At 40.4% G+C, this 16,036-nt stretch overlaps 1 protein-coding gene across 3 annotated transcripts in view; it reads left to right on the forward strand.

The window, feature by feature from the left end:
• Positions 1-289: 289 nt before the first annotated feature.
• Positions 290-16,036, forward strand: part of GRIK1 (glutamate ionotropic receptor kainate type subunit 1) — a 395,219-nt gene continuing 379,472 nt past the window's right edge. For all 3 annotated transcript variants that reach the window (XM_047721195.1, XM_047721204.1, XM_047721214.1), the window contains exon 1: positions 290-727. In XM_047721195.1, coding sequence (XP_047577151.1) covers positions 610-727 — 118 coding nt within the window. In that variant the 5' untranslated portion in view covers positions 290-609. The remainder of the gene's footprint in view (positions 728-16,036) is intronic.

Here is a 16,036-nt window from a genome sequence, read left to right on the forward strand (position 1 = left end):
GCGTGCATGTGTGCGTGTGTGAGTGTCTGGATCAGTGGTGTTGGGGCGGGCAGTAAATCAAGGGTGGGGCCAGCGAAGGAGGGGTGGTTTGGAAAGCAAGGATTGAGAGAGGCTAGAGCGTGGCTCCGTTCCCAGTTAACCTGCAGGCGCCCATCCTGCTCACTCAGAGCCCCTGCACCAACTCACCCAGTACCCTTTCTCCTTCCTCCTCCTTCTTTCCCCTTCCCCCCCTTCTCTCACTGACCCCTCCACCTGCCCCCCCACTTTCCATCTGACCAGAGGACAAATTGAGGCAGCAACTTTCCTCAGCCGGTCTCGGCTCCGGGAGCAGGAGCGCGCTGATCCTCCGCGGTCTGCGGCCCATGGAGGAGGAGGAGGAGGAGCAGTGATGGGCTAGCGGCAGAAGCGAGGAGCCGGGAGCCAGCCCAGCGCCGCCAGCCAGCTCCTTGTTCCCACGCCCGCTCCCTCGATCTCTCTCCGCCGGGAGCGTGCAGGGTGCCGACGCCGAGCCTCCCGGGGAGGATGAGGCAGGGAGCCGGCCCGAGCGGGCTGCATCTCGCGGGCGTGCGGCCGCGGCTGGGTCTCGGCAGGAATTAAGAAGCTGGGAAGATGGAGCGCCGCGCACTCGTCGCCCAGCCCGGGCTCTGGACCAGAGACGCCAGCTGGGCACTCGTCTATTTCCTCTGCTACGTCCTCCCCCAGACCGCCCCGCAAGTACTCAGGATCGGTGAGTGAGCCCGGGGAGAGCGCTCCGGGCTGCCGGCTCGCGGGACCTGGCCGCTCCCCGCTGCCGGCGCGAGCGTGGCGGGTCCCGGGGAGGCAGCGCGCGCCGGCGCAAGGGCAGAGCCAGCGGGTGGCGGGGGCAGCGCGCACAGGAGGCTCGGAGAAAGGGAAGCCGCGTCACCGCTGCCCTCCGGACGAGTGCCGGGCTTCCCCGAGAGGGACGGTTGGCGGGTTTTTCAATCGGGGCTCTACGAACGCGGGCAGGAGTGCAGGGGGCCAAGCTCGCCCGCGCGGGCACCCTACTCCAGGCGCGGGGTCGCGCGGCTGCAGCCAGTTGCTTTGGGCGCGGAGATGCGCTCTCTGGGTGTCTGGACCGACGTCGGAAGTCCAGGTGCGCCCAGAGGTCCCAGGCAACCCGGGTTCCTGGTACACGTAGGCATGTCCAGATGTCAAGAGTAAAATTCGGGGAACACAGGGATTTCCCCGAATCTGGTAACCCCAGCCTCTAAGTTTTTATCCCCAAGTTGGGTTCTTCTACATGGAGCCTCCAAAATTTGGAGGATTCCTCCAGAGTGGGGCAGAGGCCGGCTCTGACTCTGGCTGAGAGTTTAAGGAGTGGAGTGGATAGTCAGTCAGTACCAAGAGCAGGTACCTAAGTGTCCCTCTTGATCCCTGATCTGCCACGACTGCCTGCCACTAAAAATGACCCAGTATCCATCAAAATAACTCCCTGGAAGACTCTGGACTTCTTTCTCAGGTGGGATAAAAAAGGACTGGAAGCCTGAATGTAGGAACTCTGGGGCAGCCTAAAGAGAGCAAAAGGCAAGGACAATAGAAGAGTTGGGGAAGGGGGTACTTTGCTAGTGTGTTGTCATAGACCTACATGCACAGCACCCACCACCATGGTTTAGTGAAGGCACTGAACAATTTGTAGGCTGTTGGGGGAGGGGTGTGTTCAAAAAGCTCTCTGCCTTCTTTAATATTCTTCCTTCCATACTAAACCCAATTTCTATTCCCTTGGTCTCAGTTTGTCCTCGCCCTTCCCCAACCAACTGTGCTTCTTAGGGACACAAAGAGAGAGACACAGGTGAGGCTCAGATGCCACCCCATGGGTATCCCAGCTTCTCCAGTCTCCCACTTGAGGTAGCAAGAGTGAGGTCCTGAGCTCTAAGGTCTTTTTCCAGGAACCCACAGAAAGTGCCCAGATCATTGCAAGCACTCACCAAGTGATGCCCCTGAGCATCTGAAATTTCTCACTTTACTGATTCTGACCCGCAGTTAGCAAACCTCTTTCCAAAGTTTCAGAGACTAGTTCTTGTCACTCAATATCACTATTAAAGAAAAAAAAAATAGAAGTTACTACTTTGAAATGCATTTTCTCTAGGCATGTGGGATCTAATTTTCAAGAAAAGAAATGATACTGAATGCTAATTTTTACTGCAGATATATTTTTCTAGATTATGGATAATGATAATGTGCATTTTTAGATAGTTCAGACTGTCCATTAAAAGAGTTCCAAAGTATTCCTTTCACTCACACACACACATACACACACACACACAAATACCACTCAAAACCAAAATATCCTTCACCTTAGATATGTTCTAACCTTAACATTTTGATCTTTTTTTTTTTTCCTGGACGCAATCAGCCCTCCATGATCCAATAACAAATTCCTTTGAACAACACTAAATAAGTGATGAATGTGTGTTACAATTTCCAACGCTTATTAACTTAACTGGTGTTTTGCTTATACCTTATATATTTTAAAAGAGACAAATCTAGATGTACTAGAGCAGGTTATGTCAGTCAATAGCCCTCTTTCCTGTATAACAAACTTAAGATAGCATTTTCCTCCCCTGCATTCCCCATATCTAAAGGAATTTCCAGAAGGAGTGGAAGAGGATGTTTTAAAACATACTTGTTCACAGATATGAGTATTTATCCAAGCAATTATACTCATCCATTTAAATGTGGTTTTCAGAGTGAAAACATCCCAACATGATTCACTGACCTTAAAATATATGGTACAAGATAATGAGATTTCCTTTTTCTAAATGGGAGCTGAAATGCATAAAGTAAAATTGCATGGCCTGATGCTGTTTATGTGCAGTGCAGATGTCCTAACTCCTTCTGGCTCAGAGTGACCTGTGTTGTCATGAGCACTAACCTGTATGTACCTCAGGATGATGCTTACTCTTAAACGGACATTTCAGCACCATGGAAAGCAGTCTTAACTCAGAGGAAACCTACCTTTTTACAGGGAGTTTCTTAATGTCAGCCAAGTCCAGTACTGAACACAAAATATGAAAGGAGTTAGGGACTAAGCAAGTGTGTGAAGTCTGTGTGTCTATGAGTGTGTGCACGTGTGTATGTGTGTGTATAGGGAAGGAAAGAGAAAAATTGAAATGCATTCTTTTTCATCTCTCTTTTTTTCCCTTTCCCACAAACCATGAACTCTCTAGCCAACCAACCAGAAATAGGGGCTTTTGATTATTGACTCCCATGTTTTCTAGTAACTTAAAATATCTAAAGCATAGCATTAATCTTAGGCACTTTGCACTATGTTTATATGAAAAGATACTTGAATGCTTGAATGAATTATTTAGCAGTCTACTTGCTTGTGGGTGTCTGCTTAAACCTGAGCTATTGAGGAACGTGAACGAAAGGTAAAAAATTTTAGATAAATTCATGTGTGCTAGTATTGGAGAGGTCATTTAGTTTGTACATTTGCCTGGTTCTCACACATATTGTGCATATCTGTTGAAAAGTTTAACCAACTTCACACAACAGTTAGGGACATGAAGGGAGTCCCATAGGATGGAGGTGCTCTAAATGTTACCACTGCACTCCAGAGGTTTCCCAGCACTCTGCATGGAAGAGAATTATGGCTAGCTGCTGGGAATTCCCTAGGGAATTCTGGGTCTTCCCTTCTTCTCTGTATACTCCAGTGTACCCTAAAAACCAGCTAATCTCCACTCTCCTAACACCACACACACACACACACACACACACACACACACACTTGAGCTTCAGGGTCACATGGCCGACCAACCTATAACTAATAGTCACAGCAGGGTCTAGGTGACCTGAGTAGATAATAACACACCTCCATTAGTAGAAATAAGAAAAGAAATGGAAAAGAAAGGAAAGGAAAGGAGAAAAGAAAGGAAAGGAAAGGAGAAAAGAAAAGAAAAACAACGCCATGTGCATATGTAATTTCTGGGACAGATTTATCCTATTTCTAATAATAATCATAACAGAAAGATATATTTACATACTACATTTTTACATATCATCTTAATATACACAGTCATAGAGGTGGTGGTAAAACAATAGAGTTAAGAGGTAAGTGTTGGGAGCCAGGCTTTCTGACACATGATTTGTTGTCACAAAGCACAGGTTTGGGTCCCCTTTCCAAGACTTAGTAGATAGGTCAGCGAGAGTTATTCAGTTTCACCAAGCCTTCATTTTGCATCTGAAAAATCCAACTAAAACAATTGCAACCTCACAGTGACATTGGTAAAAGTACATGAAATAGAATATGAAAGTACTTGGAGCAGTATTTGGATACATTAGTTGCATTGTAATCATTTTATTGTTTTGTTTTCACTTTTTTTATTATTTACATTTTATTCCTGAACAGAGACTCAGTAGTAAATGTGGGATATTTCTGTTACACATTTAATATTTCTGAACCCAAATCTCTTCTGCTGTGAATTAGCTGTAATGATATTTGCCTTTCCTATTTCACAGGGGGAGGATCAAATAAATAATTTTTAGGACTTGCAAACAAACCATTAAAAAATGTATTACTACTATGCAATTAAATATAGCATATAAAGAGAAATATTGTGGAAATTTATATGGATAGTGTGGAAAGTTAAATGACAATATAGTTGTCCACATGTTCTTATTTCCTTAAGAGAGATCCAAATGGATTTTATTTTAATTATCAAGTTGGCCATAACATCATCTTTTAATATTTGATGCCAAAGATCCCCAAAGTTCCAAAATATGTTGCCTACATATTTGTTTGTATTTTTGCTTCCATGTACAAAAACTCACAACTTTATTCTTTAGAAACCATGTTCTTTCATCATTTTAATATTCATTCTTCACTCAACATGCTTTTGAGTGTTGAGTGCTACATGCTACTACATGCTTACTTCCCAACTATGAGACAGAATAATTCTAGATGCAAGACATACAACAATGGGGGTGCCTGGGTGGCTCAGTGGGTTAAGCCTCTGCCTTAGGCTCAGGTCATGATCTCAGGGTCCTGGGATTGAGCCCTGCACCAGGCTCTCTGCTCAGCAGGGAGCCTGCTTCCCCCGCCCCCCCTCTCTGCCTGCCTCTCTGCCTACTTGTGATCTCTCTCTCTGTCAAATAAATAAATAAAAATCTTAAAAAAAAAGACATACAACAATGAATGAAACAGACAAACACATCTGACCCATTAGGCTTATATTCTGGTGGTGTGCACTGTATATAACCACTGAAGTATTTCATCAGGCCCAATACAGACATTTTATTTTTTCATTCCAAATGTTATCCTCAGAGAGTTTTCAGTTCATTTCTGCCATTGACTTATGACATCAGTGGCATAGTCTACATGGAATAAGTTCAAGTCCCCAAATGCACAGAAGACAGAGAGAGGGGGTTCATTCTGCCATACCTGGAGCAGAAACTCTTACCTTTGTTTGGGGAGATCTGTTCAGCCTCAGGTAGATTTTACCCAGACAGAGCAGGGTGGTGTTGGTATTAACATCAACTTGAGAACTCCATTAGTCCTTGAAAAATCTGAGAGAGAAACTGTCTTTTAGCATGATGGAAAGAGAGTGCCTGGATAATGGGAACATATTTCTGCAAATGAGCTGCTCTTTTAGCATATTACCTTCCCTGCATAATTCATCTTTTTCTTTTATCTTAATTTTATAAGCCCAATGTTTATACTACCTTAAACGTCAACTGAGGCTACATTTCCTTTAGGAAATGGTTTCTAATTTCCAGTTTTCAGTGAAAACACCATGATTTGGTAGCTTTGCCTAAGTTCAAGTGCTGGTTAGTAGAAATGCCAGAACTTGAAACTAGTTTTCTGCTCTCAAGTTTCAAGCTACTTGCGTTAAAGTATGTGGTATTGTGTATGGATTTAGCTATGCAGTTACATAACTATTTAAGCTGAAATCAAATATAAGAGAGATGAAATGTTCCTCTTAGGGATTCAGGGATAACCACATAAGTCAAAGTTAAAGTAATGTATATTTGAGTATATTTTAGGCAATTAGCAAAAAGGAAATATGGTATTATTATTTGATTCTCCATAATTTCACTTTATGAGGGGATTAAGGAAGGCAATCCAGTTAGAGGGGAAAACCTTGCTCCTGAATGCCTAGCAAACACACCATTTTTAATGAAATCCTACACTGGATTGGACCAGTTTTGAGGGAGAATTGATGGAGATAGTCTGGTGGTGGTAATTTTCCATAGCCTCTCAATCCTCTTCCATTGTTCCACTGATAATTAACTGTATAATCTAGGAAATATCATCTATGCCCTAAAATTTTCCAGAAGTTATGTCTCCTAGAAGGAGTGAAGGAGAACTCCAGGTAGAAGGGGATTCTCTTTTCTACCTGACTTTTCCTAATTGGCTGACTTTGAAAAGATTGCTAATATGTGTTTTTTGGGGACTGTGTGTGTGTGTGTGTGTGTGTGTGTGTTGTTGTTGTTGTTGTTGTTAGTTAGAGAAGAAGTAGTCACAAACTCATGGGTTTGTTGCAAAGATGAAATGTGGCATCATATGTAAAATGAGGGTCATGTGGTAGAGTTGACCAGGGTACCTCCCTCTCTCTCTCCCTGTGAATGAACAGGGCAGTTTTGTGCTCTAGACTAATTTATTTGTGTGGCTAACTAAGTGTCGGGAAATGCTGTCACTTAGATATTCATGAGGTGGGTTTGTGTATTAAAGGCTCTTTGTGATTCTGCACGAAGAAACCTGTTTCTTTTTCTAAATCCAGTATTTCCTACATTTCGTTGTCAGAGGACTCTTACTTGAATCACAACCACTAATGTCTCACTGACTCTTGCTCCTTAGAACATGTCTCAGGAAACACTGGCCAATAAAATCACTGAAATTTCAAACTTCCACACATCAGAACTCACATGACCACACATCCTACTACTTCTTCAGTCTAACCAAAATTCTGTCCACTCTACCTCAGAACTTTTTAATAAAGCTTTAGGAGTACAATTGACCCTTGAACAACACAGAGGTTAGGGGCACCAACCCCTGTGCTGTTGAAACTCCTCATGTAACTTTTGACTCCCCCAAAAATTTCACTGCTAGTTGCCTACTTATTAATAACACAAACTGTTGATGAGCTTAGATTTTGTAGGTTATATGTATTACATACTGTATCCATATAATAAAGAAAGCTAGCAAAAAGAAGATGTTAAGAAAATCATAAGGAAGAGAAAGTACATTTAGGGTACTGTACTGTATTTATAAAAAAAAAAAAATCTGCATGTAAGTGGACCCAAGCAGTTCAAACCCCTGTTGTTCAAGGATCAATTGTACATTTAAATGTTTGGATACTTGTTGTTGTCTGTTATATTAAAAACATTTTAAATACCACATTACCTATGCTGAAAGGTATATTATTTTTATTATTGTGAAATGTGATATGGGGATATTTTCTTAATTTTTTTCTCTAGACTTGCTTTTTAACATGATTTTTTTATTAACATATAATGTATTATTTGTCCCAAGGGTACAGGTCTGTGAATCATCAGGCTTACATATTTCACAGCACTCAACATAGCACATACCCTCCCCAATGTCCATAACCCAATCACTCTCTCCCTACCCCCTCCACTCCCAGCAATCCTCAGCTTGTTTCATGAGATTAAGAGTCTCTTGTGGTTTGTCTCCCTCCTGATCCCATCTTGTTTCATTTATTTCCTCTCTACTCCCCACAACCCCTCTCCCTGCCTCTCAAATTCCTCATATCAGAGACATCATGTGATAATTGTGTTTCTCTGATTGACTGCTATAAACATTTAGGTGCATGTGCCCCTTCGGATCACTACATTTGTATCTTTAGGGTAAATACCGGTGCAATTGCTGGCTCATAGGGTAGCTCTATTTTAATCTTTTTGAGGAACCTCCATACTGTTTTCCAGAGTGGTTGCACCAGCTTGCATTCCCACCAACAGTGTAGGAGGGTTCCCCTTTCTCCACATCCTCATCAACATCTGTCATTGTTAATTAATTTTAGCCACTCTGACTGGTGTGAGGTGGTATTCTATTGTGGTTTTGATTTGTATTTCCCTACCAGTCTCCTTTTAAAAGAGTTGAATGGGGAGGCAGATATTTTCCCCGGAAGCCTCCAGAATTCTTGTCAATGTCTCTACTGACCAGACTTGCTCATGTTCTCATTCTTACGCTGAGTATTGACAAGCAAGAGGAGATCATCCCAGCTTTCCAAAGAAGCACATGGTCATATGGAAGATGTTGGGTTGTTGAAAATGGATGTTCTGTAAATAAGGAAGAGTGGGCTGATCATTTGTTGAGTGAACACAATATTAGACATGAGGAATAGAAAGAAAACAGGGGATAAGCTTCAAGCAGTGCAATTTGACAATCTGACTTCTAAAAGGTGTATGTCATTCATCCAATATGTCTGGTGGACCAGAGACACTTGGCCTCCTTACTGACTTGTCCACTATTCCAAACTTCCATCAGCCTTACTATACTTCATTCTACCTCACTTTGTTTGTACTATATTGCTGTGACTTCTTTGTTTGCTTTAATTTATGCCTTATCTCTCCAATTACATCTTCAGCCTCTTAAGCTCAAGGCATTATCTTCCTTGTCCTTCCCTTTTCCTTCTTCACTCTCTTTTACCTGAGCCTCCCCTTCTTAATATCTCTTATAGGCCATTTGTTTATTTTTATATCTTAAGATTCTGATGGATATTAGGGCTCTGGATACCGTTCTCAAAGGATGGGAGTAAGTCCTTCCCTATGTGCCTATTCTGTGTTCAGCACAGTGTCAGGTTCATTGTAGGTTCTCAGTTGCTTGTTGAAGACTGCATAAACGAAAGAACCTGGAGAGTAGTGCTAGAGCACCAAGTTTAGTGGTGCCCCTAGGATGCAACAATGAAAGAGGCTGCTCATTTACTTTTCTAGTGTGCCCACATTTTAGTATTTTATGGTCTAAAATTATCATGAAAATATATCTTTATCTAAACTAAAGCACTCTTTACTATGAAATACACAACCCTGGTATCTTAGTTATCCTGGTTTTCAGTAGTCTTCAGAGAACTGTTCTTGTCACCAAAGGACAGGGCATGACAGCAATACAGGACTACTCTTTCCCTCTCTGTGCTATGTGCCTTATCGGTTTCCTATCTTATTTTTTTTAATTAATATATAATGTATTATTTTCCCCAGGGGTACAGGTCTTGAATCATCAGGCTTACATATTTCACAGCACTCACCATAGCACATACCCTCCCCAATGTCCATAACCCAGACACCCTAGCCCTAACCCCCAACCAACAGCAACCCTCTGTTTCATGAGATTAAGAGTCTCTTATGGTTTGTCTCCCTCCCAATCTCATGTTTCATTTATTCTTTTCCTACCCCCCAAGCCCCCCATGTTGCCTCTTAACTTCCTCATATCAGGGAGATCATATGATAATTGTGTTTCTCTGATTGACTTATTTCACTCAGCATAATACCTTCTAGTTCCATCCATTGCAAATGGCAAGGTTTTGTTCTTTTGGTGGCTGCATAGTATTCCATTATAGCTCACATTTTCTTTATCCATTCATCTGTTGATGGACACTTAGGTTATTTCCACAGTTTGGCTATCACAGACATTGTTTCTATAAACATTCAGGTACACATGTCCCTTTGGATCACTACATTTGTATCTTTAGGGTAAATACCCAGTAGTGCAATTGCTTTCTCATAGGGTAGCTCTATTTTCAACGTTTTGAGGAAACACCACACTGTTTTCCAGAGTGGTTGCACCAGCTTGCATTCCCACCAACAGTGTAGGAGTGTTCCCTTTCTCCACATCCTCACCAACATCTGTCGTTTCCTGTCTTGTTAATTTTAGCCATTCTGACTGGTGTAAGATGGTATCTCATTGTGGTTTGATTTGTATTTCCCTGAAGCCGAGTGATGTTTAGTACTTTTTCATGTGTCCATTGGCCATCTGTATATCTTATTTGCAGAAATGTCTGTTAATGTCTTCTTCCCATTTCTTGATTGGATTATTTGTTATTTGGGTGTTGAGTTTAATAAGTTCTTTATAGACTTTGGATACTAGCCCTTTATCTGATATGTCATTTGTGAATATCTTCTCCCATTCTATCTGTTGTCTTTTGGTTTTGTTGACTCCTTTGCTGTACAAAGGCTTTTGATCTTGGTGAAATCCCAATAGTTCATTTTTGCCCTTGCTTCCCTTGCCTTTGGTGACATTGCTAGGAAGAAGTTGCTGTGGCTGAGGTTGAAGAGGTTGCTGTCTGTGTTCCCCTCAAGGATTTGGATGGATTCCTGTCACACATTGTTGTCTTTCATCCATTTTGAGTCTATTTTTGTGTGTGATGTAAGAAAATGGTCCAGTTTCTTCTTTCTGCATGTGGCTGTCCAATTTTCCCAACACCATTCGTTAAAGAGACTGTTTTTGGGGGGTTTTTTTCCCCCATTGGACATTATTTCTGACATTGCTTTGTCGAAGATTAGTTAACCATAGAGTTGAGGGCCTATTTCTGGGCTCTCTATTCTGTTCCATTGATCTATGTGTCTGTTTTTGTGCCAGTACCATACTGTCTTGATTATTACAGCATTGTAATAGAGCTTGAAGTCTGAAATTGTGATGCCTCCAACTTTGGTTTTCTTTTTCAACATTCCTCTGGCTGTTCAGTGTCTTTTCTGGTTCCATATAAATTTTAGGATTATTTGTTCCATTTCTTTGAAAAAAATGGATGGTACTTTGAAAGGAATTGCATTAAATGTGTAGATTGCTTTAGGTAGCATAGACATTTTCACAATATTTATTCTTCCAATCCAGGAGCATGGAACATTTTTCCATTTCTTTGTGTCTTCCTCAATTTCTTTCATGAGTAATTTATAGTTTTCTGAGTACAAATTCTTTGCCTCTTTGGTTAGGTTTATTCCTAGGTATCTTAAGGTTTGGGGTGCAATTGTAAATGGGATCAACTCCTTAATTTCTCTTTCTTCTCTCTTGCTGTTAGTGTATAGAAATGAAACTGATCTCTGTGCATTGATTTTATATTCTGACACTACAATTCTTCTGTGATTTCTAGCAGTTTTGGAGTGGAGTCTTTTGGGTTTTCCACATAAAGTATCATATCATCTGCAAAGAGTGAGAGTTTGACATCTTCTTTGCCTATTAGCATGCCTTTTATTTCTTTTTGTTGTCTGATCGCTGAGGCTAGGACTTCTAGTACCATGTTGAATAACAGTGGTGATAGTGGAGATCCTGCCATGCTCCTGTCCTTAGGGGAAAAGCTCTCAGTTTTTTCCCATTGAGAATGATATTCACTGTGGGTTTTCATAGATGGTTTTGATGATATTGAGGTATGTACCCTATATCCCTATATCCCTACACTCTGAAGAGTTTTGATCTAGAAAAGATGCTGTACTTTGTCAAATGCTTTTTCAGCATCTATTGAGAGTATCATATGGTTCTTGTTCTGTCTTTTATTAATGTATTGTATCACATTGATTGATTTGCAGATGTTGAACCAACCTTGCAGCCCAGGAATAAATCCCACTTGCTCATGGTGAATAATCCTTTCAGTGTACTGTTGGATCCTATTGGCTAGTATTTTGGTGAGAATTTTTGCATCCATGTTCATCAAGGATATTGGTCTGTAATTCTCGTTTTTGATAGGGTCTTTGCCTGGTTTTGGGTTTTGGGATCAAGGTATTGCTGACCTCATAAAATGAGTTTGGAAGTTTTCCTTCCATTTCTATTTTTTTGGAACAGTTTCAGGAGAACAGGTATTAATTCTTCTTTAAATGTTTGGCAGAATTCCCCTGGGAAGCCATCTGGCCCTGGGCTCTTGTTTGTTTGGAAATTTTTGATGATGACTTCAATCTCCTTACTGGTTATGGGTCTGTTCAGGTTTCCTATTTCTTTCTGGTTCAGTTTTGGTAGTTTATGTGTTTGTAGGATTGCATCCATTTCTTCTAGATTGTCAACTTTGCTGATGTATAGTTACTCATGATATGTTCTTATAATTATTTGTATTTCTTTGGTGTTGGTTGTGATCTCTCCTCTTTCATTCATGATTTATTAATTTGGGTTCTTTCTCTTTCCTTTTTCATAAGTCTGGCTAGAGGTTTATCAATCTTATTAATTCTTTCAAAGAACCAACTCCTAGCTTCTTTGATTTGTTCTACTATTCTTTTGGTTTCTATTTCTTTGATTTCTGCTCTGATCTTTATTATTTCTTTTCTCCTGCTGGGTTTAGGCTTTCTTTGCTGTTCTTTCTCCAGATCTTTTAGGTGTAGGTTAGGTTGTGTACTTGAGAACTTTTTTGTTTCTTGAGGAAGTCTTGTATTGCTATATACTTTCCTCTTGGGAACGCCTTTGTTGTGCCCCAAAGATTTTGAACAGCTGGCTGTGTTTTCTTTGCATTTGTTTCCATGATTTTTTTTTAATTCTTCTTTAATTTCCTGGTTGACCCATTCATTCTTTAGTAGGATGCTCTTAATCTCCATGTATTTGAGTTCTTTCCAACTTTCCTCTTGTGATTGAGCTCTAGTTTCAGTTCATTGAGGTCTGAATATATGCAGGGAATGATCCCAGTCTTTTGGTACCTGTTAAGACCTGATTTGTGACAGAGAATGTGATCTATTTTGGAAAATGTTCCATGTCGACTACAGAAAAATGTGTATTCTGTTGCTTTAGGATAAAATGTTTTGAGTATATCTGTGATGTCCATCTGGTCCAGTGGGGTCATTTAAAGCCTTTATTTCCTTGTTGATCTTTTGCTTAGATGATCTGTTCCATTTCAGTGAGGGATATGTTAAAGTCCCCTACTATTATTGTATTATTGCCAATGTGTTTCTTTGAATTTGTTATTAATTGGTTTATATAGTTGGCTGCTCCCATGTTAGGGGCATAAGTATTTAAAATTGTTAGATCTTCTTGTTGGACAGACCCTTTGAGTATGATATACTGTCCTTCCTCATCTTTTATTATAGTCTTCGGCTTTAAATCTAGTTTATCTTATATAAGGATTGCCACTCCAGCTTTCTTTTGATGTCCATTAGCACAGTAAATTGTTTTCCAACCCCTCACTTTAAATATGAAGGTGTCTTTGGGTCTAAAATGAGTTTATTGTAGACTGCATATTGTTGGGTCTTTTTTCTTTATCCATTCTGATACCCTGTGTCTTTTGATTGAGGCATTTAGCCCATTTACATTCAGGTAACTATTGAAAGATATGAATTGAGTGCCATTGTATTCCATGTAAGGTGACTGTTACTGTATATTGTCTCTGTTCCTTTCTGGTCTGTTACTTTTAGGTTCTCTCTTTGCTTAGAGGAGCCCTTTCAATATTTCCTATAGGGCCGGTTTTGGTGTTTGCAAATTCTTTTAATTTTTGTTTGTCCTGGAAGCTTTTAATCTCTCCTATTCTCAATGAGAGCCTAACTGGATATAGTATTCTTGGCTGCATATTTTTCTTGTTTAGTGCCCTGAATATATCATGCCAGTCCTTTCTGGCTTGCCAGGTCTCTATGGCTAGGTCTGCTACCAATCTTTCTACCATTGTGTGTTACAGACCTCTTGTCCAGAGCTGCTTTCAGGATTTTCTTTTTGTTATTAAGACTTGTAAGTTTTACTATTAAATGATGGGGTGTGGACCTATTTTTATTAATTTTGAGGGGGTTCTATGTGCCTCCTGGATTTTGATGCTTGTTCCCTTCACCAAATTAGGGCAATTCTCTGCTATAATTTGCTCCAACATACCTTCTGCCCCCCTCTCTTTTTCTTCGTCTTCTGGGATCCCAATTATTCTAATATTGTTTCATCTTATGGTATCACTTATCTCTTGAATTCCCTCATGATCCAGTAGTTGTTTGTCTTCTTTTGCTCAGCTTCTTTATTCTTTGCCATTTGGCCTTCTATATCATGAATTATCTCTTCTGCCTCATTTATCCTAGCAGTATTATCCATTTTTTATTGCACCTCATCGTTATTAATAGTCAATTTTTATTGCACCTCATTAAGAGGTTTTTTTTATTTAATAGTTTTTTTTTTATTTCAACTTGGTTAGATTTTAGTTCTTTTATTTCTACAAAAAGGGATTTTATTTCTCCAGAAAGAGATTCTCTAATATCTTCCATGCTTTTAAAAGTCCAGCTAGCACCTTGATAATCGTCATTCTGAACTCTAGTTCTGATCTATTACTAATGTCCATATTGATTAGGTCCCTGGCTTCAGTACTGCCTCTTGGTGTTTTGTTTTGTTTTGTTTTGTTTTGGTGAGTTTTTCTGCCTCGTCCTTTTATCCAGATAGAATAGATGAATGAGAGAACAAAATACTAAAAGTGTGGCAAAGACCCCAGTAAAATATATGCTAACAAAATCAGAAGAAACCCAAAACTGGGGGAGAAGAAAGGGCTAAATAAATTAAATAAATAAATAAATAAATAATAAAAATATATATTAGACTGGTGACTAGAACAGAGCCATCTACTTGATTTTGAATGTATTCTAGTGTCTTAGAAGAAACTACCTCTCAAAATTTTAAGAAACAAACTTCTATATATACAAACATAAGGGTAAGCATGATGAAAGGATGGAAGATAACTGTAAAGATGAAAACTTTCATTTTTAAAAAAATTCTAAAAAAGGAATTGATAAGATAAGTAGTTTGTTGGAAAAAAGAAAGAAAAAAAAAGAGGAGAGAATATGATCATTAGAACAAAGCCATGCACTAATTTAGGGTATATTTTGATGTATTAGAAGAAATTGTATCCCAAATTTAAAATATATATATATATATGTATACAAAAAATAAGGTTTAATACAATGAAGGGATAAAATATGACTATAAGAATGAAACTTTAAAAAGATTTTTTAAAAAAACGTATTGATAAGGGGTGCCTGTGTGGCTCAGTGGGTTAAGCCTCTGCCTTTGGCTCAGGTCATTATCCCAGTGTCCTGGGATCGAGCCCCATATTGGGCTCCCTGATTGGCAGAAAGCCTGCTTCTCCCTCTTGCACTCCTCCGGCTTGTATTCCCTCTCTTGCTGTGTCTCTCTCTGTCAAATAAATAAATAAAATCTTTAAATAAATAAATAAATAAATAAATAAATAAATAAATAGGTATTGATAAGATAAAATAGTTTAAAGACGTTAAAACAAGAAAATAGAAAAGAGGAAGAGTTAAAATAACAGATAAGGAAAAAAACTTAAAAAATTAACTTTGAAATACTAAAGGATCATGGGGAAAAAAAACAAGAATTCTATGTGTTGCTTTCCCCCTAGCTCTGGAGTTCTGCAGTTCTAATTGATTGGTGAACTCGGTCTTGGCTGAATGTTCTTGCTGATCTTCTGGGGGAGGGGCCTCTTGCAGTGATTCTCAAATGACTTTGTCTGAGGCAGAATTACAACCCCCTTGCCAGGGGCCAGGTTATGTAATTTTCTGGGTGTGCTCTTGGTAGCTTTTGTTCCCTTAATGCTTTCTGTAGAACTTTGGAGGATGGGAATGAGGATGGTGGCCTCCAAATCTCCAGCTGGAGTTTCTGAGAGCTCAGGGCCCCACTCCTCAGTGCACCCTCAGAGAAAGCAGTCAATCCCTCCCATCTCTCTGGTCTCCCACCAGACTCCGTGCTCACCTGGCCTTTGACCGAGTGTTTCTATCTCTGGCACACGGCCCCATTTGGAGTTTCCAAACCCAGCAGAGTTCTGCAGTGCACTCCTGCATCTCTCCTGTTGGAGGAAGGAGGGGGTCTCTCTGGATGTGCTACTTGTGGGGTCCCTGCTCAACGAGCAGTGGCCTGACTGTGCCTCAGATCACATTTTAAGGTAACCTCGTGCTGAGAACCCACTGCTCAACTGTATCTCTGCTGCTGGCTTCCCCACTCTGATACCTAGGAGCTCTGCCTCACTCAGACATCCCTAGTCTTTCTGTGACCTTGCCAGTCCTGAGACCACATTGTCTCCGCAAGGGCTCCACCCCCAGCTTAGCCTCTGGAGTGATGTACTTCAGTAGAGCAGACTTCTAAAATTTCTGATTTTGTGTATCACTGCTCTCTGAC

This window comes from Lutra lutra, chromosome 1 (genome assembly GCF_902655055.1).
Source record: "Lutra lutra chromosome 1, mLutLut1.2, whole genome shotgun sequence".
NCBI classification, from domain to species: Eukaryota; Metazoa; Chordata; class Mammalia; order Carnivora; family Mustelidae; genus Lutra; species Lutra lutra.